At 44.0% G+C, this 27,500-nt stretch overlaps 1 protein-coding gene across 1 annotated transcript; it reads left to right on the forward strand.

The window, feature by feature from the left end:
- Window positions 1-113: 113 nt before the first annotated feature.
- On the forward strand, window positions 114-23,498 carry opn4a (opsin 4a (melanopsin); the record flags this gene model as incomplete). Its single annotated transcript, XM_084460901.1, has 12 exons — window positions 114-239; window positions 6,582-6,724; window positions 7,791-7,924; window positions 10,200-10,403; window positions 12,707-12,878; window positions 13,658-13,825; window positions 15,763-15,870; window positions 17,468-17,663; window positions 18,285-18,428; window positions 21,143-21,208; window positions 22,530-22,673; window positions 23,430-23,498. The coding sequence occupies exons 2-12, from the start codon at window positions 6,582-6,584 to the stop codon at window positions 23,496-23,498; spliced, it is 1,548 nt and encodes a 515-aa protein (XP_084317027.1). The 5' UTR covers window positions 114-239.
- Window positions 23,499-27,500: the final 4,002 nt, after the last annotated feature.

Below are 27,500 nucleotides of genomic sequence, written 5' to 3' on the forward strand. Positions count from 1 at the left end.
TGGAGTAAAGATTGCGCAGTCGGACTGTGTGTGGGGACTTTGGGATTCCCCCTCTCCCGGTACAGTCGACGCATCGCCGGTGCGTCCGGGAGATGACCGGGACACCGCAGCCCGTGAAGAAGGGCATCTCCTGTCCCCATCAGGACCCCAACTGTACGCGCGTCGTGGAGACGCTGTCCTCGTGGAACAGTACGGTAGTCGGTGCGTATCGGTTGGTGGATCTACCGGCCGCCGCTACGGTGAGTTGGATCTATACCCGGTCCCTCGGTCCCTGGTCCTTGATGCGCTCCCGTCTATAGGCACGGTGAGCGCGCAACTGACTTTGAATTATACTAATTTAAATCGGCGATGCATTTTATCCTGTTTAGTAACACTAGCAGACGAGCCATACGAATTAATTTAAGTCGGATATATCTGCAATAATGACCCCGTCTTTGTCTTTACACTATCAATCAATCAATCAAAGCTTTATTTGTATAGCGCATTTCATACCCAGAGGCAACACAATGCGCTATTTGCAATGCAATGCAATTTATTTATTTTTTAATTGTAGAGACCGATTCATCATGCCGATAGGGTACCGTTATTCAGTGAACAGTTTGTGAATGCCAAGCTGCTCGCAGACATTTATACTTCCCAGGACAGACTGTGCTCTTATAAATGTGCCTTTCGACAGCTGCTGTCCTGTTGAAATGCACGACTGCATTTTTGTTTCTCTTGGGGTTGCTCTGACTTGAAAATATACTGTTTATATCCAACATAACGCAATGCTCACATGCCTTGCCTCAGAAAATGGAACAGGCAAGACACGTGCATCCCATAGTGAGATAGTATCTTGTACGTCAAATATTGACTGCTTGTTTGTTGGACTACAGTATGATTATTTACATGACTGGTTCATATGAACCCACATCACACCCCAGGAATGTATGCGGTCCTCCGTGTCGTGTACTCTGTTGATTTGACATACTTTGACCTGTTACCCCTAAATCCATCTCCAGTCAGGGTTCACACTTGGTCATTGATTGGATTATGCCTGTATTGAACACCGGAAGTGTATTAATCAACCTTCTAGCATAGAGATTGACCTCTGTGCTCTTAATAGTTGGGTTTATTTGTGATGGAGTGATTCTTTTAAGCAATCCCCCCCCCACTCCCCACCTCTTTCTGTCTGTCTTTGTAATGTTGATTTGAGGGGTTCCTTTAAATGTCTAATTTGCATCTTCATCAATTATTCAGACAAATGTTCCTCTCCACACTGCATATAAATGCTCTCAGAGTTTGTACCTCTGAAAAATACACACGCAATCCCATTCATAGGGTAAATATCACCTGCCATCTTTGAATGGCGTATCTTGATGTGTTTATGTAATTGGCATTTCCCTGTGCTTCCTCTGTCTTGCTCTGAGTCCAAGGTGTTGTGAAATTGCGTTCGACTGTATTACAGTAACAGGCTCGTCTGAAGCTGATGACCTCACGTAGCTTTACTCCAGCTGAAAAACCCTCGTCCAAAGAGACATGCTTAGAAAATGCAGTAAAGGCTATAACAGCCTATTAGTTTGTCATTATTTCATGCTAGATTTGATGGTAATACTGTATTTATAAAAAAAATATTAATAAAAAAACCCTCGTCCAAAGAGAAATGCTTAGAAAACGCAGTAAAGGCTATAACAGCCTATTAGTTTGTCATTATTTCATGCTAGATTTGATGGTAATACTGTATTTATAATAAATATATTAATAAATAAACCCTCGTCCAAAGAGAAATGCTTAGAAAACGCAGTAAAGGCTATAACAGCCTATTAGTTTGTCATTATTTCATGCTAGATTTGATGGTAATATTTTCATTTACAGTGATACATGCTATTTTTAGCTGCTCCTTAACCCACTGCCTTCAAACACGCAGCATCATTTGTGCTCTCAGCTGAAAAGACAGCTAAGCTTATTCTAAGAATCAGACCCTGGCAATTCAACAGCTTTGTTTGTTTGTCCATGTATCCTGGATGTGGGTTTGATTGGCCACAACCCACTGAGCAAAGACACGTCTAAAAGACGTCTTTTAGATGTCTTTTTCGGACGTCCAAAGACATCCAACTAGGAGCCAGAATGAACGTTTTCTTAGACGTTCAGATATTGAACCCGTTCTGCACGTCCACAGACGTCTTAGAGGGGTCCAAGCCAGACGTGTGAATATTGAGGGGTCCAGCAGACGAACACACGGGGTTCTGGACCGACGGACGTTATTAAGACATGATCTGAACGTCTCCCTGACGTTGCGTGTTTGCTGGGAAGCACACCGCTTTCAACCCTCTGAGAGGTCCCATCAGCGTGGATAACATCTCAGTGTACAACCATCTACAACTGGGTTCGCTGCGAAAGAGCTTCATTAATGTTACTTAATGGCTTGAGGAAGGCAGAAGACAAATCTCACTGATTTGATCGGATTAGTGACCTGTTATATAGGGTTCCTGTACACAACATTGCACCCTCAGGGCCCAATGGTGTTTGCAACATGTACAACCGCATGTATTTTAATAGACAGCAGCGCTGGCCACATGCCCTGAGGGCCTGACCTGCTAGACATCTGGTGCCACGTGTGCATCTGTGCTCGTCTAGTAGGCCTAATCAGGTCCCCAGGTGTGTGGAAGTCAGTTAGCCAAGTCACATTCCTTAATTCAAGGATCAACACATCGGGGATGTCTAATTCATTAAAAAGGACTGGGAAATGTATTGCGGCAATAAATGTTCCATAGGGGGGTTAATTATTTAAAAAATACCTTCCAGTGGTAGAGGCCCCCGAAAAAACGCTCTCATCAAAGTCTGTTGACCTTCGACGGAAGTGGAGTTGCGTCCGGTAAATTGGTGTAATAATTCAATGTAGAGTGAGTCAGTGTCTAAACGCTGAATCAGTCTTTAAACAGTCAGTCAGTCTCTCAATGCTGTGTTCAACTAGAGACTGACGACATTCATCCAGATTGTGTCACTAAAAGCAGGAGGAAACCATGATTGAGATTGAGAATGGACTGCAGATGGTCCAAGTTCAAAAATCACTAGAGGGTTCAACAATCAAGCCTGCTATCTAACATGGATTGGCTCTAAAAGAAGAAAAAAAAGGCAATATGCATTTTCACAATGTATTACACTTTTCCCCAATGAGAGAGAGCAGACACGACTAGGGCTGGGTATCGAGTCGAATTTCAAGAATCGATTCGATTCCGATTCACAAGGTTTGGAATCGATTATCACGATTCGATTCAATATCGATTCGGTTAGTGTTACTAAAACCTATTAGCTGTAACCTTAATTACATGACTGCCAAGTTATGCAACACATCAATACTAGGGCTGGGTATCGATACTGATTTCCAAAAATGAATGAATGAATGAATCATTGAATGAATTAATGAACTATTCATTCCTTCATTAAATAAAAGATCGATTTTGGGATTCATGAATCGATTCTGAATCATTTGATTCAGAATCGATGAATCGATTTTTTAAACCCAGCCCTAGACACGACCGGCAGGTTTAGTGGACAATCCCATGTTGGCCCAGTAAGTGGAAAGTAAGTAAGTAAGTACATTGTACTGTATTTATATATCACCTCACAGAAAGGACTCACAAAGTGCTTCACACAGGTTAATGCATACAAAGAATCAACAAAATTAAACACAGGTCAACACAGGACAACAGTCATAGACATACAGACTAATTAATTAGATAAACTCCTGTCTGAACATGAGCGTCTTTAGCTGCTTCTTTAAAATGTCCACAGAGGCCTGAGGAAGTCCACAATCTATGTGCCACCGACTCAAAGGCTCTGTCACCTCTGGTCTTGAGCCTGGTGAGGGACAACCAGCAGAGCCTGGTCAGCTGACCTCAGTGACCTGTTGGGAGCAGGTCAGGCAGATAGACTCAGGAAGTTAGAAATGTCCCATGCTGCAGCATTTCACCATCGCGGTATTTGGCAGGGAAATCCAGTTGGAAATCTCGTGGGATTTCAGACGGTGTTTTTTCGTTTTAGTGATGCACCACCGCCAGGTGGCGTCTTTGAGCAGATTTAGCAGGCTGGGCTCACAGCGTATTTCTCCTATAGTCTACGAATGAAGACAAGCCAGGGCTGCGTTTCCCAGATTCGCTGTACCTTGGCGCTCTACGACGCTTCTCAAGGTAGACCTTGGCGAAGGGACAGTTTTTCCTACGAGTGTTTCCCAGACTATCCCTTAGTGGGCGCCTGACGATACATCGTTAGGTCCATCCCAAGATACATCGTTAGGTCCATCCCAAGATACATCGTTAGGGGAGCTGTCCCTGGGTGTCCCGCGGTGCTGAAACCAGGCCAGGTCAAGCCTGGCTTATGTGCGTTGGCTGGCTTTTTTCTGTGCGGGACTGGTAGGACGGTAATGTCTGATAAATAAAGATGGGTCTTGTCACCTGGACACATCCGTTCCAATGCTTCCAATGCTAATCCAGCACAATGAGAGCGGGATAGCCAGTAAGCTCATGGGCTCACAACAACTAGCAGCAGCTTCCATAACATTAATGGTAGCGGTCCGTGGCTAAAGCAGTTACACTGATGATTCCTGTAATGTTAGCTATTTTGCTGCAATGGGTTCAACTTTTGTTTCTGGATAAAAGTCATGACTTGCTGTTTTGCACTTCCCTTTAGGCGTTGAATAAGTAGACACAGGACACAGTGGGTTATTTGGACATCTACTAGGATCTTGATATTATATTGATATGAAGATATGAAAGTAAAGTATTTGCCCTTAGAAGTAAATTGTAATTAAAATGGTTCTTAGCTAAGTAACCTAAGTGTAGGCAGACTTGAAAGGCCAATTGTAATAATATCACGAATGAACAATTGTAAACATAGTACTCAACAGAATAGGTAATACTCAAGTCTTGATTGAAACTTTTCTTAAATGCTTTATTAAACATACAGACGTATGTTGTGGTTGTGACCATCTTTGTAACGAAGAGAGGCATGTAATGCACATATAAATGTGCATTGGAGTTTAAAAAAGCAACAACAACACAAGAAACAGGTATATACATATAGACAGTGATGTTTTGAAGACTACATCTGGAGAAAATCTTCAGGATTCGTTTGTAGTGTCGATCGTTCTTCATTGTCCTAGGAATCAAGACAATATTTGACCTTCCACCTGCCTCCTCACTTGGCATCTTTATGTCCTGTCCTATATGATTGGCTTAAGTGATTAATCAGGTGTGAGGAAGACCCGGCGCACACCTGATTAATCACTTAATCCAATCATATAGGACAGGAAATAAAGAAGCCGAGTGACTTTCAGGAAGTAGTGAAGCTGGTGCACGGAGACTATTGTTTACTAATTAGTCTAGCCAATCACAGCCCTCCCTTGCTCACATTCCCATGCGGCGAAGGCTTTTTATAGCCCAGTCTAGGTCGCTGAGTTGCTGCTATCTCGACTGCGCCTCCCCGGCCTCCACCCTGGTTGTTTTGCCTGTTCTGTTTCTCTGCTGCTGATTGCGTTTCTGGATGTATTGTCATGTCGCTTGCTCTGTACCCCCTGGGGGGTTTTCTGTATAGTGTCACTCAGCGGGTGGCCTGCGAAGCAGGGTGCTCCCTGCGGTCACTCAGCGGGTGATGAACGAGCAGGGAGCAGAACATCAGATACTCTACCTCAAACGCCACAAGTAAAATGTCTGCCCATTTATGCAACGAATGGTTAAAGATATTTAACGTGAGTGGTCGTGAATGAATGACTCTTAATATTAACAAATACACAGACATGGTTGGTTTTTGTGTGGATGTTTTCCACTGAAGATGCCACCTTTGTGTCATTTTGGATGGAAACACCATCGAAGTAGCCAGGCTCACTCGAGCTACACATAGAAAGCATCGTAGTGCGTTCAATTACCAGAAGTTCAGAACATGGTTCAATCTGAATAACTTTTTAAAACAGTGAATCAAGGAAATAAATACATGAGTGGATGTTATACCTCCCACGCTTGCTGAAACGATACTGTTTCCTGTTCTCATCCACTGCCACAGCCAGCATATCCGGGGTACAAGCAAGCAAGTGTAATAATAACAATTAAATGTTATTTGTATAGCAGCTTTCATACAGATAAACTTGACTTCCATTCAAAAAAAATGGGAAAAAAATGTTGAAAAAGCTGAATATTTTAAAAAGTATAAAAAGTATAAAAAATCTGAAAGAGGTCCCATCGTGTCCTTAACAAGCTGAATATTTTGATACTTGAATGGTTTAAGTAGCTCAAAGTATGAAGGAGCTACAGAGAGCCAAACAACGTACGGAAGAAGTACAAATAAGAAATAAAGAACTGGATAACAATAGTTATCTAAAGCATTCACACTAATGATTGTGGTATTGAAGCTAGCAAAAGTTATTCAATCTGCCACACTAAAGCTACCGTATGAAATGTTGGGTCTATTATAAATGTACATTTGTATTCAGTCTTGATTGTGCTTCTTTGTTGTCCTGTAACAGTGCTAAAATCTCCCTGGAGATCAATAAAGTATCTATACTCTTACGCTAGTCCTGTTTACATGCAGTACACGTGTTTCACCTGTAGATGGCCATGGTGCAGGAGGCTCGACACCCCTTCCCTACGGTGGACGTACCAGACCACGCCCACTACACCATCGGGGCGGTCATCCTGGCCATCGGCATCACGGGCATGGTGGGGAACCTGCTGGTCATCTACGCCTTCAGCAGGTAAGATGTCACCTGGGCTGCGTTCTGAATCGCATACTACCCTACTATATAGTATGCCAAAACAGGATGTAGTATGTCCCAATACATAGTATGCCACATGCAGTATGACAAAAATACCAGGATGTCCTACTACATCCGGTCGTAGTTTGCAGTATGCACGCCAGCAGGCTTTTCTGGCTATTCTGACCCACAATCCTGTGCGCAGCGGAAATGTGTGTCACATGTCCGAGTCGTGCGAATGTTGCGTTATGGACAGTGACGGACGTGGGCAAATTTCAAGGCGCAATGTTATGACAAGGTAGTATGTCCCAATTGGATGCCTACTGCTTGCAAAGTACGTACTTTCTAAGGGCAGCTGTAGTAGGTACTGGTAGTAAGAAGTAGAAGTATGCGATTCGGAACGCAGCCCTGGTTCAGCTTGTGTCTTGGAGTAGTTTGGAGCTCCCCCCAGCGAATAGTGACGCTCTCTCTCTCTCTCTCTCATCTGTCAATAACAAGGTTTAACCTTTACAGTAAATACAGGGGGTTGTAGCACCTCACTGTCACACACTGTTACTTCTCCTCTGACTATAGGAGAAAAACACTGAGCCCAGCCTGCTAAATCTACTCAAAGACGCCACCTGGCGGTGGTGCATCACTAAAACGAAATAACACCCGTCTGAAATCCCACGAGATTTCCAACGGGATTTCCCTGCCAAATACCGCAATGGTGAAATGTTGCACCATGGGAAATTTCTAACTTTCCACATCTGTAACATATTAAGAACAGAGGTGTCTACATGTGTGTTGTCTGTGTTTGCTTGTCTGTATCCAGTATAGTAATAATGTATTATTCCGTTCCTCCCTGTGTGTGTGTGTGTCTGTGTCTGTGTGTGTGTGTCTGTGTGTGTTTGTGTGTGTGTGTGTGTCTGTGTGTCTGTGTGTGTGTGTGTGTGTGTGTCTGTCTGTGTGTGTGTGTGTCTGTCTGTGTGTGTGTCTGTGTGTGTGTGTGTGCGTGCGTGCATGTGTGTGTGTGTGTGTGTGTGTGCGTGTGTGTGTGTGTGTGTGTGTGTGTGTGTGAGCATAGGAGCAGGTCCCTGCGGACTCCAGCCAACATGTTCATCATTAACCTGGCTGTCACAGACCTGCTGATGTGCGTCACTCAGGCGCCCATCTTCTTCACCACCAGCATGCACAAGAGGTGGATCTTCGGGGAGAAAGGTAAACGTACACCTCTGCTCTCTGAGCTCTCTTCAATACAGGCCTCTTTCAAAGCAGACAGACAACAGGACACTGCCAAGAGAAATCAGCTGAAAATACTGTAAATGTACTGCACTTATATAGCGCTTTTCCACCTTAGCGGCACTCAAAGCGCTTTACAATGGCCTCTCATTCACCCATTCACACACACATTCACACACCAATGGCGGTAGCTGCCATGCAAGGCGCTAACCTGCTCATTGGGAGCAATTTGGGGTTAGGTGTCTTGCTCAAGGACACTTCGACATGTGGACAGTCGGAGCTGGGATTCGACCCAATGACCCTTCGATCACTGAACAACCCGCTCTACCAACTGAGCTACAGCTGCCCCATGTAATTGACACTTCCTGAATTGCTTCCTGGGACATGAAAAAAGATTGGCCTGGAGTCTGTTCTACATACATGGATAACTGGGTTAAATAGATGTGGATGTAGAAGCAATTACGTATACAGTAATAATAATAATAATTCTCAGAGATCATCAAGATCCTTTTATTACCTCCGCCCCAGCGCGGGGCAGCTTTTTAATCACGCCTCAGTCAAATCGGAAACAGGTTTGAATAAGTGAGTAATTCTTGCAATTGAATAATACCAATAAAATAAAAAATAAAAAACAGTCACCATTTGGTATATCAGAAAAGTGTTGCATGTTTTTTAACTAAGCACTTGAAAGTTTCCATCATTATCACATGATTTTCTAATACTAATGACAGAAATACAAATATCTGTAAAAAACTCTGGAATCAAGTCACCAATCAGGTGCCTGCCTGCAAACAGGACACGCCTCCTCTCCTTCCTACTTAAATCGAGATCAGACAGACGGTTTGAACCAGGTATGGCCATACCTAAACTGCTATTATTCTAAAATGGTGGTGCTAACCCTACACTTGATTTTAGAAATTGCTGTAGCACAGCCAAACGGTGGTCAACAAAGACGTGGTTTTCATGGAGGTCGTCACTGACTGACCCCTCTCGATTTAACATTGCAATAAAGACATATTTTAATGCTTCAACTCCTACATTTTATAGTTTAATTATACTGATGGTTATGGAGGGTCAAGGTATGTCTCCCGATGATCTTGACTAACTATACTCTCTCCTCACCGCCTCTCTCTCCTCGCTGTTCTCTCTCCTAGGGTGTGAGCTGTATGCGTTCTGTACTCTCTCCTCACCGCCTCTCCTCGCTGGTCTCTCTCCTAGGGTGTGAGCTGTATGCGTCCTGTACTCTCTCCTCACCGCCTCTCTCTCCTCGCTGGTCTCTCTCCTAGGGTGTGAGCTGTATGCGTTCTGTTCTCTCTCCTCACCGCCTCTCCTCCGTGTCTCTCCTAGGGTGTGAGCTGTATGCGTTCTGTACTCTCTCCTCACCGCCTCTCTCTCCTCGCTGTTCTCTCTCCTAGGGTGTGAGCTGTATGCGTTCTGTCCTCTCTCCTCACCGTCTCTCCTCCGTGTCTCTCCTAGGGTGTGAGCTGTACTCTCTCCTCACTGCCTCTCTCTCCTCGCTGTTCTCTCTCCTAGGGTGTGAGCTGTATGCGTTCTGTCCTCTCTCCTCACCGCCTCTCTCTCCTCGCTGGTCTCTCTCCTAGGGTGTGAGCTGTATGCGTTCTGTACTCTCTCCTCACCGCCTCTCTCTCCTCCCTGTTCTCTCTCCTAGGGTGTGCGTTCTGTACTCTCTCCTCACTGCCTCTCTCTCCTCGCTGGTCTCTCTCCTAGGGTGTGAGCTGTATGCGTTCTGTCCTCTCTCCTCACCGCCTCTCTCTCCTCGCTGTTCTCTCTCCTAGGGTGTGAGCTGTATGCGTTCTGTACTCTCTCCTCACTGCCTCTCTCTCCTCCGTGTCTCTCCTAGGGTGTGAGCTGTATGCGTTCTGTCCTCTCTCCTCACCGCCTCTCTCTCCTCGCTGGTCTCTCTCCTAGGGTGTGAGCTGTATGCATTCTGTACTCTCTCCTCACTGTCTCTCCTCACTGTTCTCTCTCCTAGGGTGTGAGCTGTATGCGTTCTGTACTCTCTCCTCACCGCCTCTCTCTCCTCGCTGGTCTCTCTCCTAGGGTGCGAGCTGTATGCGTTCTGTCCTTTCTCCTCACCGCCTCTCTCTCCTCGCTGGTCTCTCTCCTAGGGTGCGAGCTGTATGCGTTCTGTACTCTCTCCTCACCGCCTCTCTCTCCTCGCTGGTCTCTCTCCTAGGGTGTTAGCTGTACTCTCTCCTCACCGCCTCTCTCTCCTCGCTGGTCTCTCTCCTAGGGTGTGAGCTGTACGCGTTCTGCGGCGCCCTGTTCGGGATCTGCTCCATGATCACGCTGATGGTGATCGCCGTGGACCGCTACTTCGTCATCACGCGCCCGCTGGCCTCCATCGGGGTGCTCTCCCGGAAACGAGCCTTCGTCATCCTGCTGGCTGCCTGGGTCTACTCGCTGGGCTGGAGCCTACCCCCGTTCTTCGGCTGGAGTTAGTCTACACACACACACACACACACACACACACACACACACTTTGACCTTGGTTTTAGTTTTTGTGCTTTTTGCCATTGTTTATCAATCAATCAATCAATCAATCAATCAATCAATCAATCAATCAAAGCTTTATTTGTACAGCGCATTTCATACCCAGAGGCAACACAATGCGCTTTACAGAGAACAAGGGAGGTGGGCATACGACCCACCCCTACATATTCCAGAGGGAAGCAAAAAAACAGTAATCACCCGGGGGCCAGATAAGTGAGCTGTAAACATTCTTCCCTGACCCCTCTCAACAAGGCGATCGAGCAAGCTCCTGGAGTATGTTTGTCTACCGGCTAAGAACATTTATAAAGCGATACATTACATTAAAATACATTTCAGAGTAAGAGAGGCTAAAAAGCATCATAGGAGAGAGAACATCCTACGGACATGCTACATCATCCACAGCAGACACGGGGGTGTCTATCGGACTCCGGGAGGTCTGCTGGTGACAGTGGGGCATCCACTGGACCTGGTTTATATTTATAGCTGTTTTGCTAAGCACTGTGTGACCCCTGTCTATGAAAAGTGCTATAAATAAAATGTACTTAATTACGTACACACACACTAGGGCTGGAGCGACGCGTTAACGACGACTTGCAAATCATGCGTTGACGCGTTGCAAAGAAGTAAGATGGCTGTATTAATTAGTTTAATGTATTTTTTTTTACATTCCAGCAGAGTTGGGCTGGCCCTTGCCCCCCCCTGCCCCCACTATAAAATCGCCCATGTATGTGCAAACAGTCTTTTGCAAGTGAGCGAGAAAACATGAGCAATCTTTGAAACATTTAGCAAAAGCGCATCACGTAGGATAGACTAGGAGAATTGCACCTCTTTCAACTGCCTAATAGTTTTCTCGTTGTCACCTGATATGAACGCCTGCAGTCAGCGCTGTTAATGTAATGACGTTCTATCTATCATTACATCATTGTTATTTCATTAAGCATCAAATCCAATCAGAAAACAAACAATAGAAACTATGCGTGGGGATTAAATATTGATTTGACTGTCGCTTCAAACAACAAGCATCCCCCGTAGACAGTCTCTCAGCCACATGCGTCCTCTCAGATTGAGGGCGTCTGTCTTTTCAAACCAATCTGATGACTTTGCTTGACCTGCCGCCACGGATCATCACGTAAGGCCTCGCCGTCAGGGGAACGACATCAGGAAACATGACATGAAAACAAAACGTGCCGTTCAACATTTCCGAGGCTCTGATGGTGTCAGGAAGCTGTTAGAAGCTCTGTTACACGTCCGCTTCGATTTGTCTCTGCGTTCATGAGGGCGTATTTAATTTCTTCTGACACTCCGAATGAGGGTTTTTACTGTGGCTGGATCATTAAATGGATCATTTAATTAATGGATCATTTAAAGTTTCATTAATGGATCATTTAAAGTTGACTTTGACAAAAGTCAAAAGAGGGAGGGTGAGTGAGAATGTCTTACTGTTTGACTCCCACTTCTTTCCTTCTCCATTAGGGCTGGGTATCGAGTCGAATTTCAAGAATCGATTCCGATTCACAAGGTTTGGAATCGATTATCACGATTCAATTCGATTAGATTCAATATCGATTCGGTTAGTGTTACTAAAACCTGTTTTTTTTTAGCTGTAACCTTAATCACATGACTGACAAGTTATGCAACACATCAATACTAGGGCTGGGTATCCATACTGATTTCCAAAAATGAATGAATGAATGAATGAACTATTCATTCCTTCATGTATTCATTCATTCATTAAATAAAAGATCGATTTTGAGATTCATGAATCGATTCTGAATCATTTTGATTCAGAATCGATTCAGAATCGATGAATCGATTTTTTAAACCCAGCCCTACTCTCCAACTGCCCCCCGTCCCTCTCCTCTTATACCCTTATTCACCCCTCCACCCCCCCCTCCTTTTATACCCCTATTTACCCCTTCACCCCTCCTTTTATTCCCTTATTTACCCCTCCACCCCCTCCTTTTATACCCTTATTTACCCCTCCACCCCCTCCTTTTATACCCTTATTTACCCCTCCACCCCCTCTCCTATTATAACCTTATTTACCCCTCCACCCTCTCCTTTCATACCCTTATTTACCCCTCCACCCCCTCCTTTTATACCCCTATTTACCTCTCCACCCCCTCCTTTCATACCCTTATTTACCCCTCCACCCCCCCTCCTTTTATACCCTTATTTACCTCTCCACCCCCTCTCTTTTATACCCTTATTTACCTCTCCACCCTCAATTCCCTGGTTTCCCTCAAGGCGCCTACGTCCCCGAGGGCCTGTTGACCTCCTGTACGTGGGACTACGTGACCTTCACCCCCTCGGTGCGAGCGTACACCATGCTACTCTTCACCTTCGTCTTCTTCATCCCCCTCGTCGTCATCATCTATTGCTACTTCTTCATCTTCAAGGCCATACGCAACACCAACAAGTAAGTCAAGGTCAAGGTCAAGGTCAAGGTCAACTTTATTTATAAAGCACGTTTAAAATCAACCGAAGTTGCACCAAAGTGCTGTACAATATATAAAAAATATTTTTTTATATAAGTATTTATATAATGTATTTTTTTATAAGTCCCAGCAATAGTTGTGCATGTGCATATATGTATGTCATGTGTGCGAGTGTGTGTAGATCAAGGTTATTATAGTTAACGAAAACTAACTAAAAAACGAAAACTAGGTGTGAAAAAACATTTTAGTTAACTGAAATAAAAATAAAAACTAGACTTTACAAAAAAAACGATAACTAACTAAAACTGCATTGTGTGTTTACAAAACTAACTAAAATAAACTAAAATTATTGAGAAAATGTCCTTAGTTTTCGTCTTTTTCATTCCATACATAAGCCTAGTATTTTGGGTGGATATGAAATCTATCCTCCATGTTCTTTAGCTGTGTCCCTGAGCAGAGGTAACCTGACGTGCGCCAGATGGTTTATTTCACACGGAGTGAAACAACGTGAGCTCACAAGATCAGGATGGTCTCACCAGGCTAGCGAAGAAAAAAAAAAAAACTTAAACTAATACTGAAACTAAGCATTTTCAAAAAATAAAAACGAAACTCAACTAGCAAACCTGCTTCAAAACTAATCAAAACGAAACTGAAATTGAAAACAAAAAAGTAAAAACGATATAAAAATAAAAACGAATGAAAAAAGCAAAACTATTATAACCTTGGTGTAGATCATACCTGGACGTGTTCTGTCCCGTAGTGCCGTGTGTAAGATGGGGAGTTCCCACGGGAGCACCAGGTACTCCGTGAAGAGCGTCCACCGGCTGAAGAACGAGTGGAAGATGGCGAAGATCGCCCTCATCGTCATCCTGCTCTACGTGATCTCCTGGTCGCCATATTCCGCCGTCGCCCTCACGGCCTTCGCAGGGTAGGTATCTGTCTTCCTGTCCCTCTGTCTATCTATTCTGTCTGTCTGTCCCTCTGTCTATCTATTCTGTCTGTCTGTCCCTCTGTCTATCTATTCTGTCTGTCTGTCCCTCTGTCTATCTATTCTGTCTGTCTGTCCCTCTGTCTATCTATTCTGTCTGTCTGTCCCTCTGTCTATCTATTCTGTCTGTCCCTCTGTCTATCTATTCTGTCTGTCCCTCTGTCTATCTATTCTGTCTGTCCCTCTGTCTATCTATTCTGTCTATCTATTCTGTCTGTCCCTCTGTCTGTCCCTCTGTCTATCTATTCTGTCTGTCCCTCTGTCTATCTATTCTGTCTGTCCCTCTGTCTATCTATTCTGTCTGTCCCTCTGTCTATCTATTCTGTCTGTCCCTCTGTCTATCTATTCTGTCTATCTATTCTGTCTGTCCCTCTGTCTGTCCCTCTGTCTATCTATTCTGTCTGTCCCTCTGTCTATCTATTCTGCCTGCCTGTGTCTCTGTCTGTCCCTCTGTCTGTCTGTCCCTCTGTCTGTCTGTCCCTCTGTCTGTCTGTCCCTCTGTCTGTCTGTCCCTCTGTCTGTCTGTCCCTCTGTCTGTCTGTCCCTCTGTCTGTCTGTCCCTCTGTCTGTCTGTCCCTCTGTCTTTCTGTCCCTCTACCTGTCCCTCTGTCGTGGAGCAGTGTGTGAGTAGAGCACGAGAACAAATACAAACCGTCATGGTAACCGCTGAGAGAGGAAATTAAAGTATCGACTGTTCTGCCAGCAGGAAAGGGAAGGGGAGATCTCATAAATGTCTCAAGCGCTGAACACAGGAGATTGGAGATTGATTGAATCTGAGCATCAAGCCTCAGGGAAGGACAACGTTACACAAGCACACGTTCACGATTCCCGCGGTGCGAGTAATAAGTGTTCCTCGGAGAATCGAATAACTTGGTAAAACAGAATAGAATATTTTTCCCACCCCCCAACGAGTGGTTTCCGTTTCTCACCCTCCATCCACGAGAAGAGGACGTCACGTCCACTCAGGATCGGGGCGTCGGCTCACCAGTCGAAACTGGTCATCGTTACGTCAAAAATCCTTTCCAAATGTCTATTTGGTTCTGTAGGTATGGAGTTGTAAAGGGAGTTTTTATGAAGATAAGCCATCTTCTAGATTCTCTCTCTAACCAATTATCCATTGTTATATGTTGATTTGATATCATTTTATCCCATATATTGCATGAATCTGCCTAACAATAGTTCTGTTCTTCTCTATTATTCTAAATAAAATATGTGCATACATATTGAGCATTATAAAAGCTTAATTATTAAGATCGTTAAATGGATTAGCCATTTTGTGGATAATAAAGTAAGTACTTCAGGTCATGTAAAAAGTTAGGTGAAGCATGTCATAATTCTAATCAGTTGCCTCTGCTAGTAAAAGACACACCTTTAGGACTAAAAGTATATTTGTCGTTAAAACCATTCCCAGCTACAACACCAACATTTATCTCACGGAGAAGAGTCGTTAACCAGTAGTGACCCCTGATGATATCTCCCTTCTCAGGTCATTGGGGGGAGGGGCTGCGGTGGAGGAAGCAGGGTGCACTCTGGGACTTTTAGCGGACTGGGCGAGTCTTCTCATCCTGCCCGAGTATCAGAAACCCACACTTGGGGAGAACTGGGTGGGCTGATGAGACATTTTGATCGTAGGGGCAGAGCGGACTTTCTTGTTTGAGTGTTTGTTTTGTGTGTGTTCTTACTGTATGTAAAGCGTCTTTGAGCACCTAGAAAAGCGCTATATAAAACCGATCTATTATTATATTATTATTATTGTTGTATTAAGGGCACCGGAGACAATCTACATACATTGAGTCCACCCTGAGTACTGTGTATATTATTTGCCAGAACTTTACTACAATGTGCTTGAGGAGTCTGGTTCTATCCCCCTCTTGCAGGTACGCAGACATTTTGACGCCCTACATGAACTCAGTGCCGGCTGTGATCGCTAAGGCTTCGGCCATTCACAACCCCATCATCTACGCCATCACCCACCCCAAGTACAGGTAACACACACCGACCCCAAGTACAGCTAACACACACTGACCTTTGGACATGTGGACTTCCAAACACTCTGAAGCATATTTTTATTCGGACAAAGAAAAAGAAAAGCATACGATATGTGATATAGCTCACTTATCTGGCCCCCGGGTGATTACTGTTTTTTTGCTTCCCTATGGAATATGTAGAGAGTGGGTCGTATGCCCACCTCCCTTGTTCTCTGTAAAGCGCATTGTGTTGCCTCTGGGTATGAAATGCGCTATACAAATAAAGCTCTGATTGATTGATTGATGTGGGTCAATTAACTAAAAGGATTCAGACGTCATTCAGTATCCATATTCATTCCAGCACCTCAACGGTCAGAAGTCCACCATCAGAAGAGAATGTGGGTCAGAAGTCTGCTTACTCAACCTATTCAGGTCACTTAAGCAGCTAAGGACCAGTGCTGCGTTTCCCGGAGGCATCGTAGCGCTACGTTCATCGCCTCTGGGAACTCAGCCCTGTTCTGTTTTTAATTCCACTAATACGACACTGACCCAGTGAACCGCTGTAACGCATCAAGATCCATAAAAGATGAGAGTAGGAGAGGCTAGCACAAAACTCCCTCATCTTATCAGAGAGGCTAGCCCAAAACCCCCTCATCTTATCAGAGAGGCTAGCCCAAAACCCCCTCATCTTATCAGAGAGGCTAGCCCAAAACCCCCTCATCTTAGCAGAGAGGCTAGCCCAAAACTCCCTCATCTTATCAGAGAGGCTAGCCCAAAACTCCCTCATCTTATCAGAGAGGCTAGCCCAAAACTCCCTCAACTTATCAGAGAGGCTAGCCCAAAACCCCCTGAGCTTATCAGAGAGGCTAGCCCAAAACTCCCTCAGTTTATCAGAGGCTAGCCCAAAACTCCCTCATCTTATCAGAGAGGCTAGCCCAAAACTCCCTCAGCTTATCAGAGAGGCTAGCCCAAAACCCCCTCATCTTATCAGAGAGGCTAGCCCAAAACTCCCTCAGCTTATCAGAGAGGCTAGCCCAAAACTCCCTCAGCTTATCAGAGAGGCTAGCCCAAAACTCCCTCAGCTTATCAGAGAGGCTAGCCCAAAACCCCCTCAGTTTAGCTCCCTGGCGCTCGGCTGGAACTCCATTCTCCATCAATTAACCCGAATACTAACCCCACCTGATGCTATTAAAACTCCTGCCTATAGAAAGTGACTGCATATACTGTAGACGTAATATCTAGGACACCTGGACTGCTGTGTACAGCACTTAGCACTTTTTAAGGAAATTCAGATGATGTTGTATGATTCATTCTGGCCTATCCAGAGGTTGTCAAAATGTCAAATGTTTTCCTTAGATTAGCTATGACCTAGTGCTGTACATAGCATATTCCTTAGATTAGCTATGGCCTAGCACTATACATACTGTAGCATATTCCTTAGATTAGCCATGACCTAGTGCTGTACATAGCATATTCCTTCATATGATGACGGTAATCACAAAATGGCCACATCAGAAACGACAAAATTAGCTCCATCCCTCTGAAAGTATATGGCATCAGTGTTATATAGCCGACGCCAGACCTGAGTGTCAGTCTTGACTTGTGTCGTCTCCAGGATCGCCCTGGCCAAGTACATCCCCTGCCTGGGCGTGCTGCTGTGCGTGCGCACCCGAGACCTGCAGTCCTACAGCGGCAGCTTCATGTCCACGCGCCGCTCCACCGTGACCAGCCAGACGTCCGACATCAGCAGCCACTTCACACGCACCGGCACCGTCAAGTCCCGCGTGTCCTCCGTCTCCGACAGCGAGTCGGTATGTGTGTCTTCCAAGGTTGTTATAGTTAACGAAAACTAACTAAAAAACGAAAAAGGTGTGAAAAAACATTTTAGTTAACTGAAATAAAAATAAAAACTAGGCTTCACAAAAAAATGATAACTAACTAAAACTGTATTGTGTGTTTACAAAACTAACTAAAATAAACTAAAATGATTGAGAAAATGTCCTTAGTTTTAGTCTTTTTCATTTTATACATAAGCCTAGTATTTTGGGTGGATATGAAATCTATCCTCCGTTCTTTAGCTGTGTCCCTGCGCAGGAGTAACCTGACGTGCGCCAGATGGTTTGTTTCACACAGAATTAAATAATGTGAGCTCACAAGATCAGGATGGTCTCACGAGGCTAGCGCAGAAGAATAAAAAAACTAAAACTAATACTGAAACTAATAAAAACTAAACTAAAACTAAGCATTTTCAAAAAATAAAAACTAAACTAAACTAGCAAACCTGCTTTAAAACTAATCAAAACTAAACTGAAATTGATAACAAAAAGTTTAAACGATATAAAAATAAAAACTAATGAAAAAAGCAAAACTATTATAACCTTGGTGTGTATCAGTGTGTGTGACTCTGTAGCGGGTGTGTGTGTATCCAGCAGGGCTGGACGGACACGGAGACGGAGCTGTCCAGTGTGGGCTCCCGGCCCGCCAGCCGCCAGGTCTCCTGTGACATCAGCAGGGACACGGCGCTGCCCGACCCCAAGACCAAGACCAAGAACCACCACCCAGGCATCTTTGAGAAGGTACAGCACACACCTGGGCACACTCACCTTCTGGGTGGGTTTTTGTGTGTGTGTGTGTGTGTTTGCATGTGTGTGTGCATATGTGTGTCTGTTTGTCTTTGTGTGTGTGTGTGTTTGTCTTTGTGTGTGTGTGTGTGTGTGTGTGTGTGTGTGTGTGTGTGTGTGAAATCGAGAGTTTAACATGTTTTTTGAATGATTTTTCAAGATGCCCATCCACATCCATTGTATGACCAAAACGGTGGTAGAGCAATTATCAACTTTCTCGAAAATGCTAGCTTTGTCAACGTTTTGATCTGAACCATTGTATATGATCATAAGTAACCTTAAAACAGGGCTAAACATGCATTTTCCCTTTACTACTCCTTTAAGTCAAATGCGCAAAATAACAGTATTGTAAATATATTTGATAGTAAAGTGTGGTGAAAGTGAGGGTTTTGCGTTTTGTTTCTGGAACGCATTCAACTGGTAGGCCTAGTAAACCCCGGAAGTAAAATTATATTAATACATCCATGGGTAGCCTACACTTCGCTCATTGCTATCTAGCAATATCAGGTAGCTACAGTCATAGATATATGGGTACAGTAGGCTATGGAATTAGCTAGTTTGGGTTGCTAGGCTCATTGTTTTGTTGCTAGGTCGTATCCAGGGTTGAGAGACATTGCTGAAAGAAAAGGTAACGGACACTTTCCATTTCACTTACGGTTCCAAACCCATGTTAACTATTGGATGTCATCGCTGTTCCTCCAGGAAATATGATATTCAATTTGTAATTCCATAGCAACGTGATTTAGCAGTGAGGGACTATAATGAAACTCAGCAATGAGCAACACATAAATAACATTTCTTTATATTTTAATGTAGAAAACGCGAGTAAATGGCACATATTTATTTGTCTATGGCATGGCATGGTATAAGCGGGATAATCAACTCATAGCTGTGCGTTAAACGGTTTTAAGGCACTTCGTGGAGGCTGCGCGTCGGGTGGTTCTGCGCCTCCACGTCGTGCCTTAAAACCATTTAACGCACAACTACTCGTTGATTATCCCTTACATATATCGCAAATTTTGTCAATATCGCCCAGCCCTAATGCTAATACTCCGTACTGCAAACCAATCTTCTATACTGATGGTTTCTTGACCTGGTTCCTGGTTCCTTCACTCCAGTCCGTTCTGCATAGCAGTACATTAAAGGAATCGACCAACACCATGACAGGAAACACAACATGGTCTGCATGAGTAGTGACCTAAACAAAGCCCCAAAGGATTATGGGTGATTCTGACGGTTGGCTGGGAAGCCAGTCAAGCCATTTCACTCTTTATCCCTCATGGCGCTTCATTCATTTGGGGATAATCTGTTAGGACATGCGTGGGTGTGAGGACGCGTTCTGCTGCTAAATATGTTTTTGAGGTTGACTGAGAAAATCCTCTTTGCCTTGATTAAATGCTTGAGTGAAACCATGTTTTTAGACATATTAAGCACTCTGTTTGATAATCGGTAGTGACTGATAGATGGCCCGCAAAGCTCTTATGCCATTGACGGTAACGTACTTTGGCAGACCGAATCATTCACTTACAGAGGCTTTCATGTGAAATGCCATTGATGTCATACATAGTTACATGTTACTTACATAAGGGGTAAATGTACTGCACTTATATAGCGCTTTTCCACCTTAGCGGCACTCAAAGCGCTTTACAATGGCCTCTCATTCACCCATTCACACACACATTCACACACCAATGGCGGTAGCTGCCATGCAAGGTGCTAACCTGCTCATTGGGAGCAATTTGAGGGTTAGGTGTCTTGCTCAAGGACACTTCGACATGTGGACAGTCGGAGCTGGGATTCGAACCACCGACCCTTCGATCACTGAACGACCCGCTCTACCAACTGAGCTACAGCTACAGGGGGTCTTCTGGGAAGCCAATATTATTCCCCCCCCCCCCCCCCCCCCACAGACGCCACCACTGCTGAGAGCCACTTGTAAAGGAAAATATCTTACTTGGTTTAGTTTAGATTCCAAATAACATTCTGAGTGGTCGGTCAAGCTGGTTTCAAACAAAGACGATCGTTTATTCTATGTTACGATTTGCAATTCGGACCCGAGCACAGGAAGTGAATCCGGGCTCGAGTGAGTCACTTGGGGACGAGGTCGATAGGTTATAACGCGAAAAAGGAAGTGACATGGTTTCAGGAGGAAGAGGACAGGGAAGTGATGTCACACAGGAATAATTTCTAGTTTTAACAGACTGATCTATGAGAACGGACTACAAAGTTAGAACAACAGTCAAGTAGGAAAACAAAACACTTTGGTGAGACTTCAATTTCATTCACACACTTTCACATGACCGGAATGTTCTGTATACGACACACCGCACTCGCATACAGTACCACACCACTCACACATATACACATGCGCAGTCTCTCGTACACATTACACTCTGCTCACTCACTGTATATACAGTACATTGACTGCACTACTTTTGGTATATTGATCTTTTTCTTAGCTTAGCTTAGCTTTTGTACTCGCTCTTGGCACTGTCCTGTCTTTACACTGTCCTGTTTCGTCCCTGCACCCTGTCCAATGTTGTCTCTATGTTATGCGCCGCGACCGAAAGCTTAGTACATTGAAAAACTGCACGGCAAAAAACAGATTCTGGTTCTGATTCTGTTGCCAGTGCCGGGAACCAATCTCCTCTGCTTCTGTTTCCCTCCAGACCGCTTGTGACACGGAGATCTCCATGACAGGGGTGGGCCACTCCGACCGTGGCTTGCCTCCAGCTGTGAGTATCAACAGAGGACTAGCAGTCAGTCAGTCAGTCCTGCCTGGTTCACCATCAATTAGCCAGACCGCTGGCCCCCCCAGTCCTACAATAGATAACCAACAAACACTTTACCCAGGGTCACTGTTCAATACAGACCAGACAGCAGTCATTCTACTGCTTTAGCCCATCCAATATGGCCCCTAGTTTCTTAGTATGCTAAGGACCAGGCAGTGGTGTCGTGGAGGGTTTACAGAGGTATATGGTGTAATACACACTTCTTTATCCATGGACCCACAGTATAAACACTTCTTTATCCATGGACCCACAGTATAAACACTTCTTTATCCATGGACCCACAGTATAAACATTTCTTTATCCATGGACCCACAGTACAATTAAGCAATAAACCACTCGAGGCCGTGTGTTATAGTGATTTTATAACAGCTAGGGGGCGTTGTTAGGCATGACGCAAAGCGGAGCAATGTAAAATATTAACATTTATTCAAAACGAAGCATCATTCCCTCAATTCCGCCGAGCAAAATAGTTCCCCTAACAAAAGGGTTCCCAAGCAACAACAACAACTACAATGCATTGGATCAAATGGGAGGCGCGTTAATACTGAAAATGGAATGATATGCGGTCCCAAGTGTGTGTGTTACAAAGTATTTTAACACGGCTTCCAGCCAATCAGAATCAAGAACCAGAACTAACCGTTGTATAACAAGGCACACAGCCTGGCTGGACTTAGCCAGTGCAGGCGGAGAGACAGGCTAACAGCAGGAGAGGAACAAGTCACTTTAATCATTTAATCATAATTAATCATCAGCGTTTAATGAAAAATGGCAGACTAAACCAAAAGGTTTAGGAATGAGAGACAGAACAACATGCCTGGTAGCTAGCCGTCTGTCCCCACAAAGAGAATATTGCTACTTGGCCTGATTTCTGAAGTTGTCTCTGATAGTGAGAGGACGACGTCACTGCCTGACTGAGGACCTGAGAGATAAGTCTGAGCAGGAGAGACACAGGAGAGATCAAATCCGATAGATAGATAGATAGATAGATAGATAGATAGACAGACAGACAGACAGACAGACAGACAGACAGACAGACAGACTGACTGACTGACTGACTGACTGACTGACTGACTGACTGACTGACTGACTGACTGGTTGGTTGGTTGGTTGGTTGATTGATTGATTGATTGATTGATTTGAAACTGGACACGCAATGTTCCCTGCTAGTATGAAATGATTGTGTTTAGAAAAACATTGCATTTCCTGTTTTCCAACCCTCTGTATTTCTTCACGATCTCGTTTTTCCTCTTTGAAATTTCGACAGAGTGCTGATTCGGCGGAAGGTCACGTGACCAGGGGAATGATTGGTCGGATCCCCAGCATTGTCATCACCTCAGAGTCCAGCCCATTCCTGCCTGTCGCTCGAACCGGCTCTCGCACCTCCCACTCCAGGGCAGCCAATGGCAGCGTAGGGTTGGGTTCTGTTACTAGGGAGATTCTGGCGGGTCGACCACTACCCTCCAATGCCAGTGATGCTTCTGTCCCACTCATCTGACCCCCCCCGTAACATCTGTTTGTACACAATATAGGGTTTGTAGTTAAGACCAGGATCTGTTCAATGTACAACTTTTCTGGAAGTCACCGCCATGTTTACCTCCATGTTGTTGCTATTTGTTTTTTGTTGTTTATTTTTCACTTTATCCCCAAAGTCACCGCAACCTATTGGAAACATGTCCACAGTCCAAAAACTCTTCATTTAGGTCTGCTGGGGGTAGAATGAAATTAAGTGGGATTGAGCTGTGTGTGTGTGTGTGTGTGTGTGTGTGTGTGTGTGTGTGTGTGTGTGTGTGTGTGTGTGTGTGTGTGTGTGTGTGTGTGTGTGTGTGTGTGTGTGTGTGTGTGTGTGTGTGTGTGATGCTCATGACTTTGAAAGCAGAAGAGAAGATTCGGAGATACGGGAGGGATCTATCTGGGCCTGGTAGTCGTGAAGGACAGCTGATGGGTTCTGGGAAATGTTAGCTCACCCTGGATGTTCATCCAAGTCCTGACCGGCCGTAGCTATGAGCAGAGTGACACTGAGACCGGGAGAGTGAGGGGGGGTGCTGTGAGAACACGGGATCGAGCAGGAGACGGTGTACGAGAGAGAGGGGTTTTTAAAATGCGTCGAACGTTACATCGCCAATCCAATTTAGAGAAACAGAAAGGTGTGTTGGTCTGACCTCAGTCTGCGCTGGCCCTACGGGCGATGGGGCGTAGACTCAACGACGGCAGCTCACACCACGGTGGAGAGTAAGAGAGTGTGAATGATTATACAGTAACAGCAGATTGAATTGTACAGGTATATGAGGACAGGAACCTCTAGGACAAAATGTTTCTCAGTTACAGTTAATTTATTTCAAATCCTGCATGTCTGCCTTGTATACATTATCGTGAACTGAAGCTGCTCTTAATACGATTCTCCACTTCCCACCATCTTTGATGTTTTAAAAGGCTCCCTAACAATTACAGTATATTTCATCCAGTGTTGCCCAAGGGGAAATGTATTGTTTGATTGTAATTATTTTGAGAGAAATTCAATATCCTTCAAGGTCTGTGAAATTAAAATGTGGGGGAAAAACATATTGAGGAAGAAATGGAATGCCTTGGTTCCACATGCAAACGATATATAAGAGAGGTTCTGTTCCTGTGGCTCAGTTAAGAACTTAGGAACCAAAACAGACTTCTCATCTTATGTAGTTTGTGTACATTGCTGTTGTGCTGCGTTTACGTCGTGGTTAATTTTGACATCTTTATGACGTGACTGTAAGGTGAATTGTACGTTTTTGATATTCAGTGTGGAATGTGAAATCCTAAATGTTCCTGTTTTTGTAAGGGTGCTCAAAAGGGACATTATGGTTGATTGTACCTAAGCTGTTACTAGGGCAACCATACCTATGGCTTGATGTACAGGTCAGTCATACATTTGTTATTTAAGTCAGTTTTACAGATACAGAGTGTGACTATAATAGCCTATAACAATAAAGTAATGTACTGTACATATAGTACAAATAGCCTAACAAGAAAATCCATCTAAACCTGATCATAAGTCTACAAAAGTGACAGTATGAACACCAGAAAATAACCCCCACATTGTGTATAATAATATGTTTGTTTGTTTGTATGAGTAGAGTGTGTCAGCACTGTAGGTTATAGTATGTACTGTATGTGTCAGTACTGTAGGTAATAGTATACTGTATGAGTAGAGTATGTATCAGTAGGCGATAGTATGTATCGGTAAGTTATTGTCGTTTTTTGTCCAAGAAATGAAACTTATTTCCAATTTATCCAGGATAACAACGGCTGTTCCACACTGTTTTAAATTGACCGTTCATATCCTGTTTGTCAGATGCCAGTGATGCGTTCCAGTTTGCGCCTCGTTAGGCTATGCTGCCCACGGGCCATTTGAGAAACTACTGACTGTTGCATCATGGGATACGGCCAACTGCCATTCCGTGTTATACTGAGTTATGATGGGTATCTCACCTACTACCCTTCATTATGTGTTCCAGACCCACTGTTACTGTAGGTGTGGTGTTTATACATACAGTACAGTACGTACAACAGAATTGACTCTCAAGAATAAGTCACTATTATTTTCTCTCTTCATTCTTATTATTTTATATTATTCCATTTCTCTAATGGCGGATTACAGTGGATCGCTATAGTAGAGTACAGTATGCATCTGTCAGATAAGATGAGCAAGGTTCAGAACGTAGTCTGGAAGACTGGTCAGCATCCGGTCAGAGTCAGGGGAATTCAGAAGCATTCATGGTGATGACACTGGCCCGGAGCGCCATTCACACACCAATGGCGGCAGCTGCCATGCAAGACGCTTGCCTGCTCATTGGGAGCAATTCGGGGTTCAGTGTCTTGCCCAAGAACACTTCGACAGGTAGTCAGGAGGAGCCGCGATTCGAACCACCGACCCTACGATCACTGAACGACCCGCTCTACCAACTGAGCTATACCGCCGCCCATCAGAAGATTACAGTATGAGCTGCTACAATGGAGACAGGCACAATATGTCACCCCCAGTCTTGAAATCAAAGGATGAGTTGTGAGCTATTTTATTGCCCCGTTGTAGAATATATGTATATAAATGCAGTGTGTGTATTTGTACTTAGAGAGATCTCTATCATACAGTGTGTTTCAAAGGATAATACAAAGATGTAATGTAATTAGATTACACACAGTATGTCTAAGCAGTGTTGTTCTTGTTTATTTTTCTAAATAAATGTCTACAGTACTGTAAATATACAGTATACAATATACTCACTGTACATATTCCTTTGTGCTTTCTGCCATTTTCTTTTCAATTTTGAATTGGGTGGTGGGGGGACTTAAGGGTACATTAATAAGCATTAGTTAATGCATTATTAAGCATTAAGTAACAGTTAACTAATGTCTCTATTAACCATTTACTAATGTTATTTATATGACTACGGTTAACTCACCTAACCCTAACCTTAACTAAGGTATTAATTAACATTAGTAACCTAACCTAACCCTAAATAAGCATTAGTTAACAGTTAACTAATGTTTTTTGTGACCCGTATTGTAAAGTGTGACCAGTAATATTGTCATCATTTCCCCTTATTGCTTTGAACACACCCCTGACCTTTCACCCTTGACCTTCCTCTGTCCTCTAGTCTACTTCTGACCTCTCACCCCTGACCTTCTTCTGCTGTCCTCTAGTCTACGGCTCAATCCAAAACCAGCCCCTAGCCACTCCCACCCCACCACCGACTGTCACTCCAAATCAAGTGTCACTCACAGCTGTGGAGGGAACTCTAAATCGAGGGGGAGGGTATATAAATGGAAAAAGCCAAATGTGGGACACTCCTCACTTCCGGAAACAACCGGAACAGGGCCGTCATCACGGCATGTTTAGGTGATTTATGGGAAAAATGTTTATGATTTACAATAAAAATATATCATTATAATTAAAAACATAGGCCTATATAATGAGAAATCATCAAAAATCCAAACGGAGGTATGTTTTTGCAAATTAACTAAATATTTGTACATGCCTTTGGAATTTTTTATTCCTTATTTCATTTCCGCCTGGAATTCATGTGTGTTTAGGGGTACATATTTTATAAAGCAAACAACTTACAGATTAAATCTTTAGTGCGTTGTGTGCAACAACTATCTGTGAACGTACAGTCCAAATTTTGTGACATTGTGATGATTATTTCCAGAGATACATGTGATAAGGCAGACGCTGTCCCTTCCAGAGTAGCCTCAATTACAACCGGCGGCGGCCATTTTGGAAAATGGCTGCCATTGTAGCCATGGTACAAATATGAGATGGCCCTACTTCTAAAAAGCTTCCTTAGGGGATGCTCTAACAGTGTGCCAAAGCTCATGCTTTAATAATCAAATTCACAATTAATTCATATACTGCGCATATCTGCCGGGCTAAGCCCAGGGATGAGGATCTGTTTAATGTCAAAAATAGAAAATGCATTTAAGCATCTTTAATTTTGATAGGGCATTCGGCTTTCTCATTAGTACTACTGTATGTGATACTACATAAATATGCATGTTAGGGGAAAGAGGCAGAAATCCAACCGTGTATAATTTTCACTATCAACATAATTTTGCAAAAATGCAAAAATATAACTTATTGCGGGCCAGGATTGCACACCACTCCGTTGCTCCACACACACACACACACACACACACACACACACACACACACACACACTCTCTCTAATCTGTCTCCCCAGCTATGTATGAGACAGGAGGAGGAGGCTATTTATAGCTCGCCGCCTTACATATGGAATTTGGGCCCCGTGTACACACACACACACACACACACACACACACACACACACACACACACACACACACAGCTCAATCCCAGGCTACTATAGTAGCCTGTCTCTGGAACAGTCCCCAGGTCCTTATCTGTCCCACAACGAGCTGATGGGCCACGCAGGATAATGATGTTGATAATGAGTCCCATGGGAAACCATAGACTAACGCATCCCCTACCAGCTGAGTTTGATACTTCTGGGCCAGGTTGATAGTCTTGAGTCTATGGGCTGTGGTGTCTCGGTACCAATGCATGAATACACACCGGCATCTTATCCCACTGAGCAAAGACACGTCTAAAAGACGTCTTTTAAATGTCTTTTTCCTCTTTTCGTCCAAAAGACATCCAATTAGGAGCCAGAATCAAGGTTTTTTTTTAACGTTCAGATATTGGACTCGTTCTGCACGTCCACAGACGTCTTAGAGGGGTCCAAGC

This window comes from Borostomias antarcticus, assembly GCF_949987555.1.
Source record: "Borostomias antarcticus genome assembly, chromosome: 34".
In the NCBI taxonomy this organism is placed as follows: Eukaryota; Metazoa; Chordata; class Actinopteri; order Stomiiformes; family Stomiidae; genus Borostomias; species Borostomias antarcticus.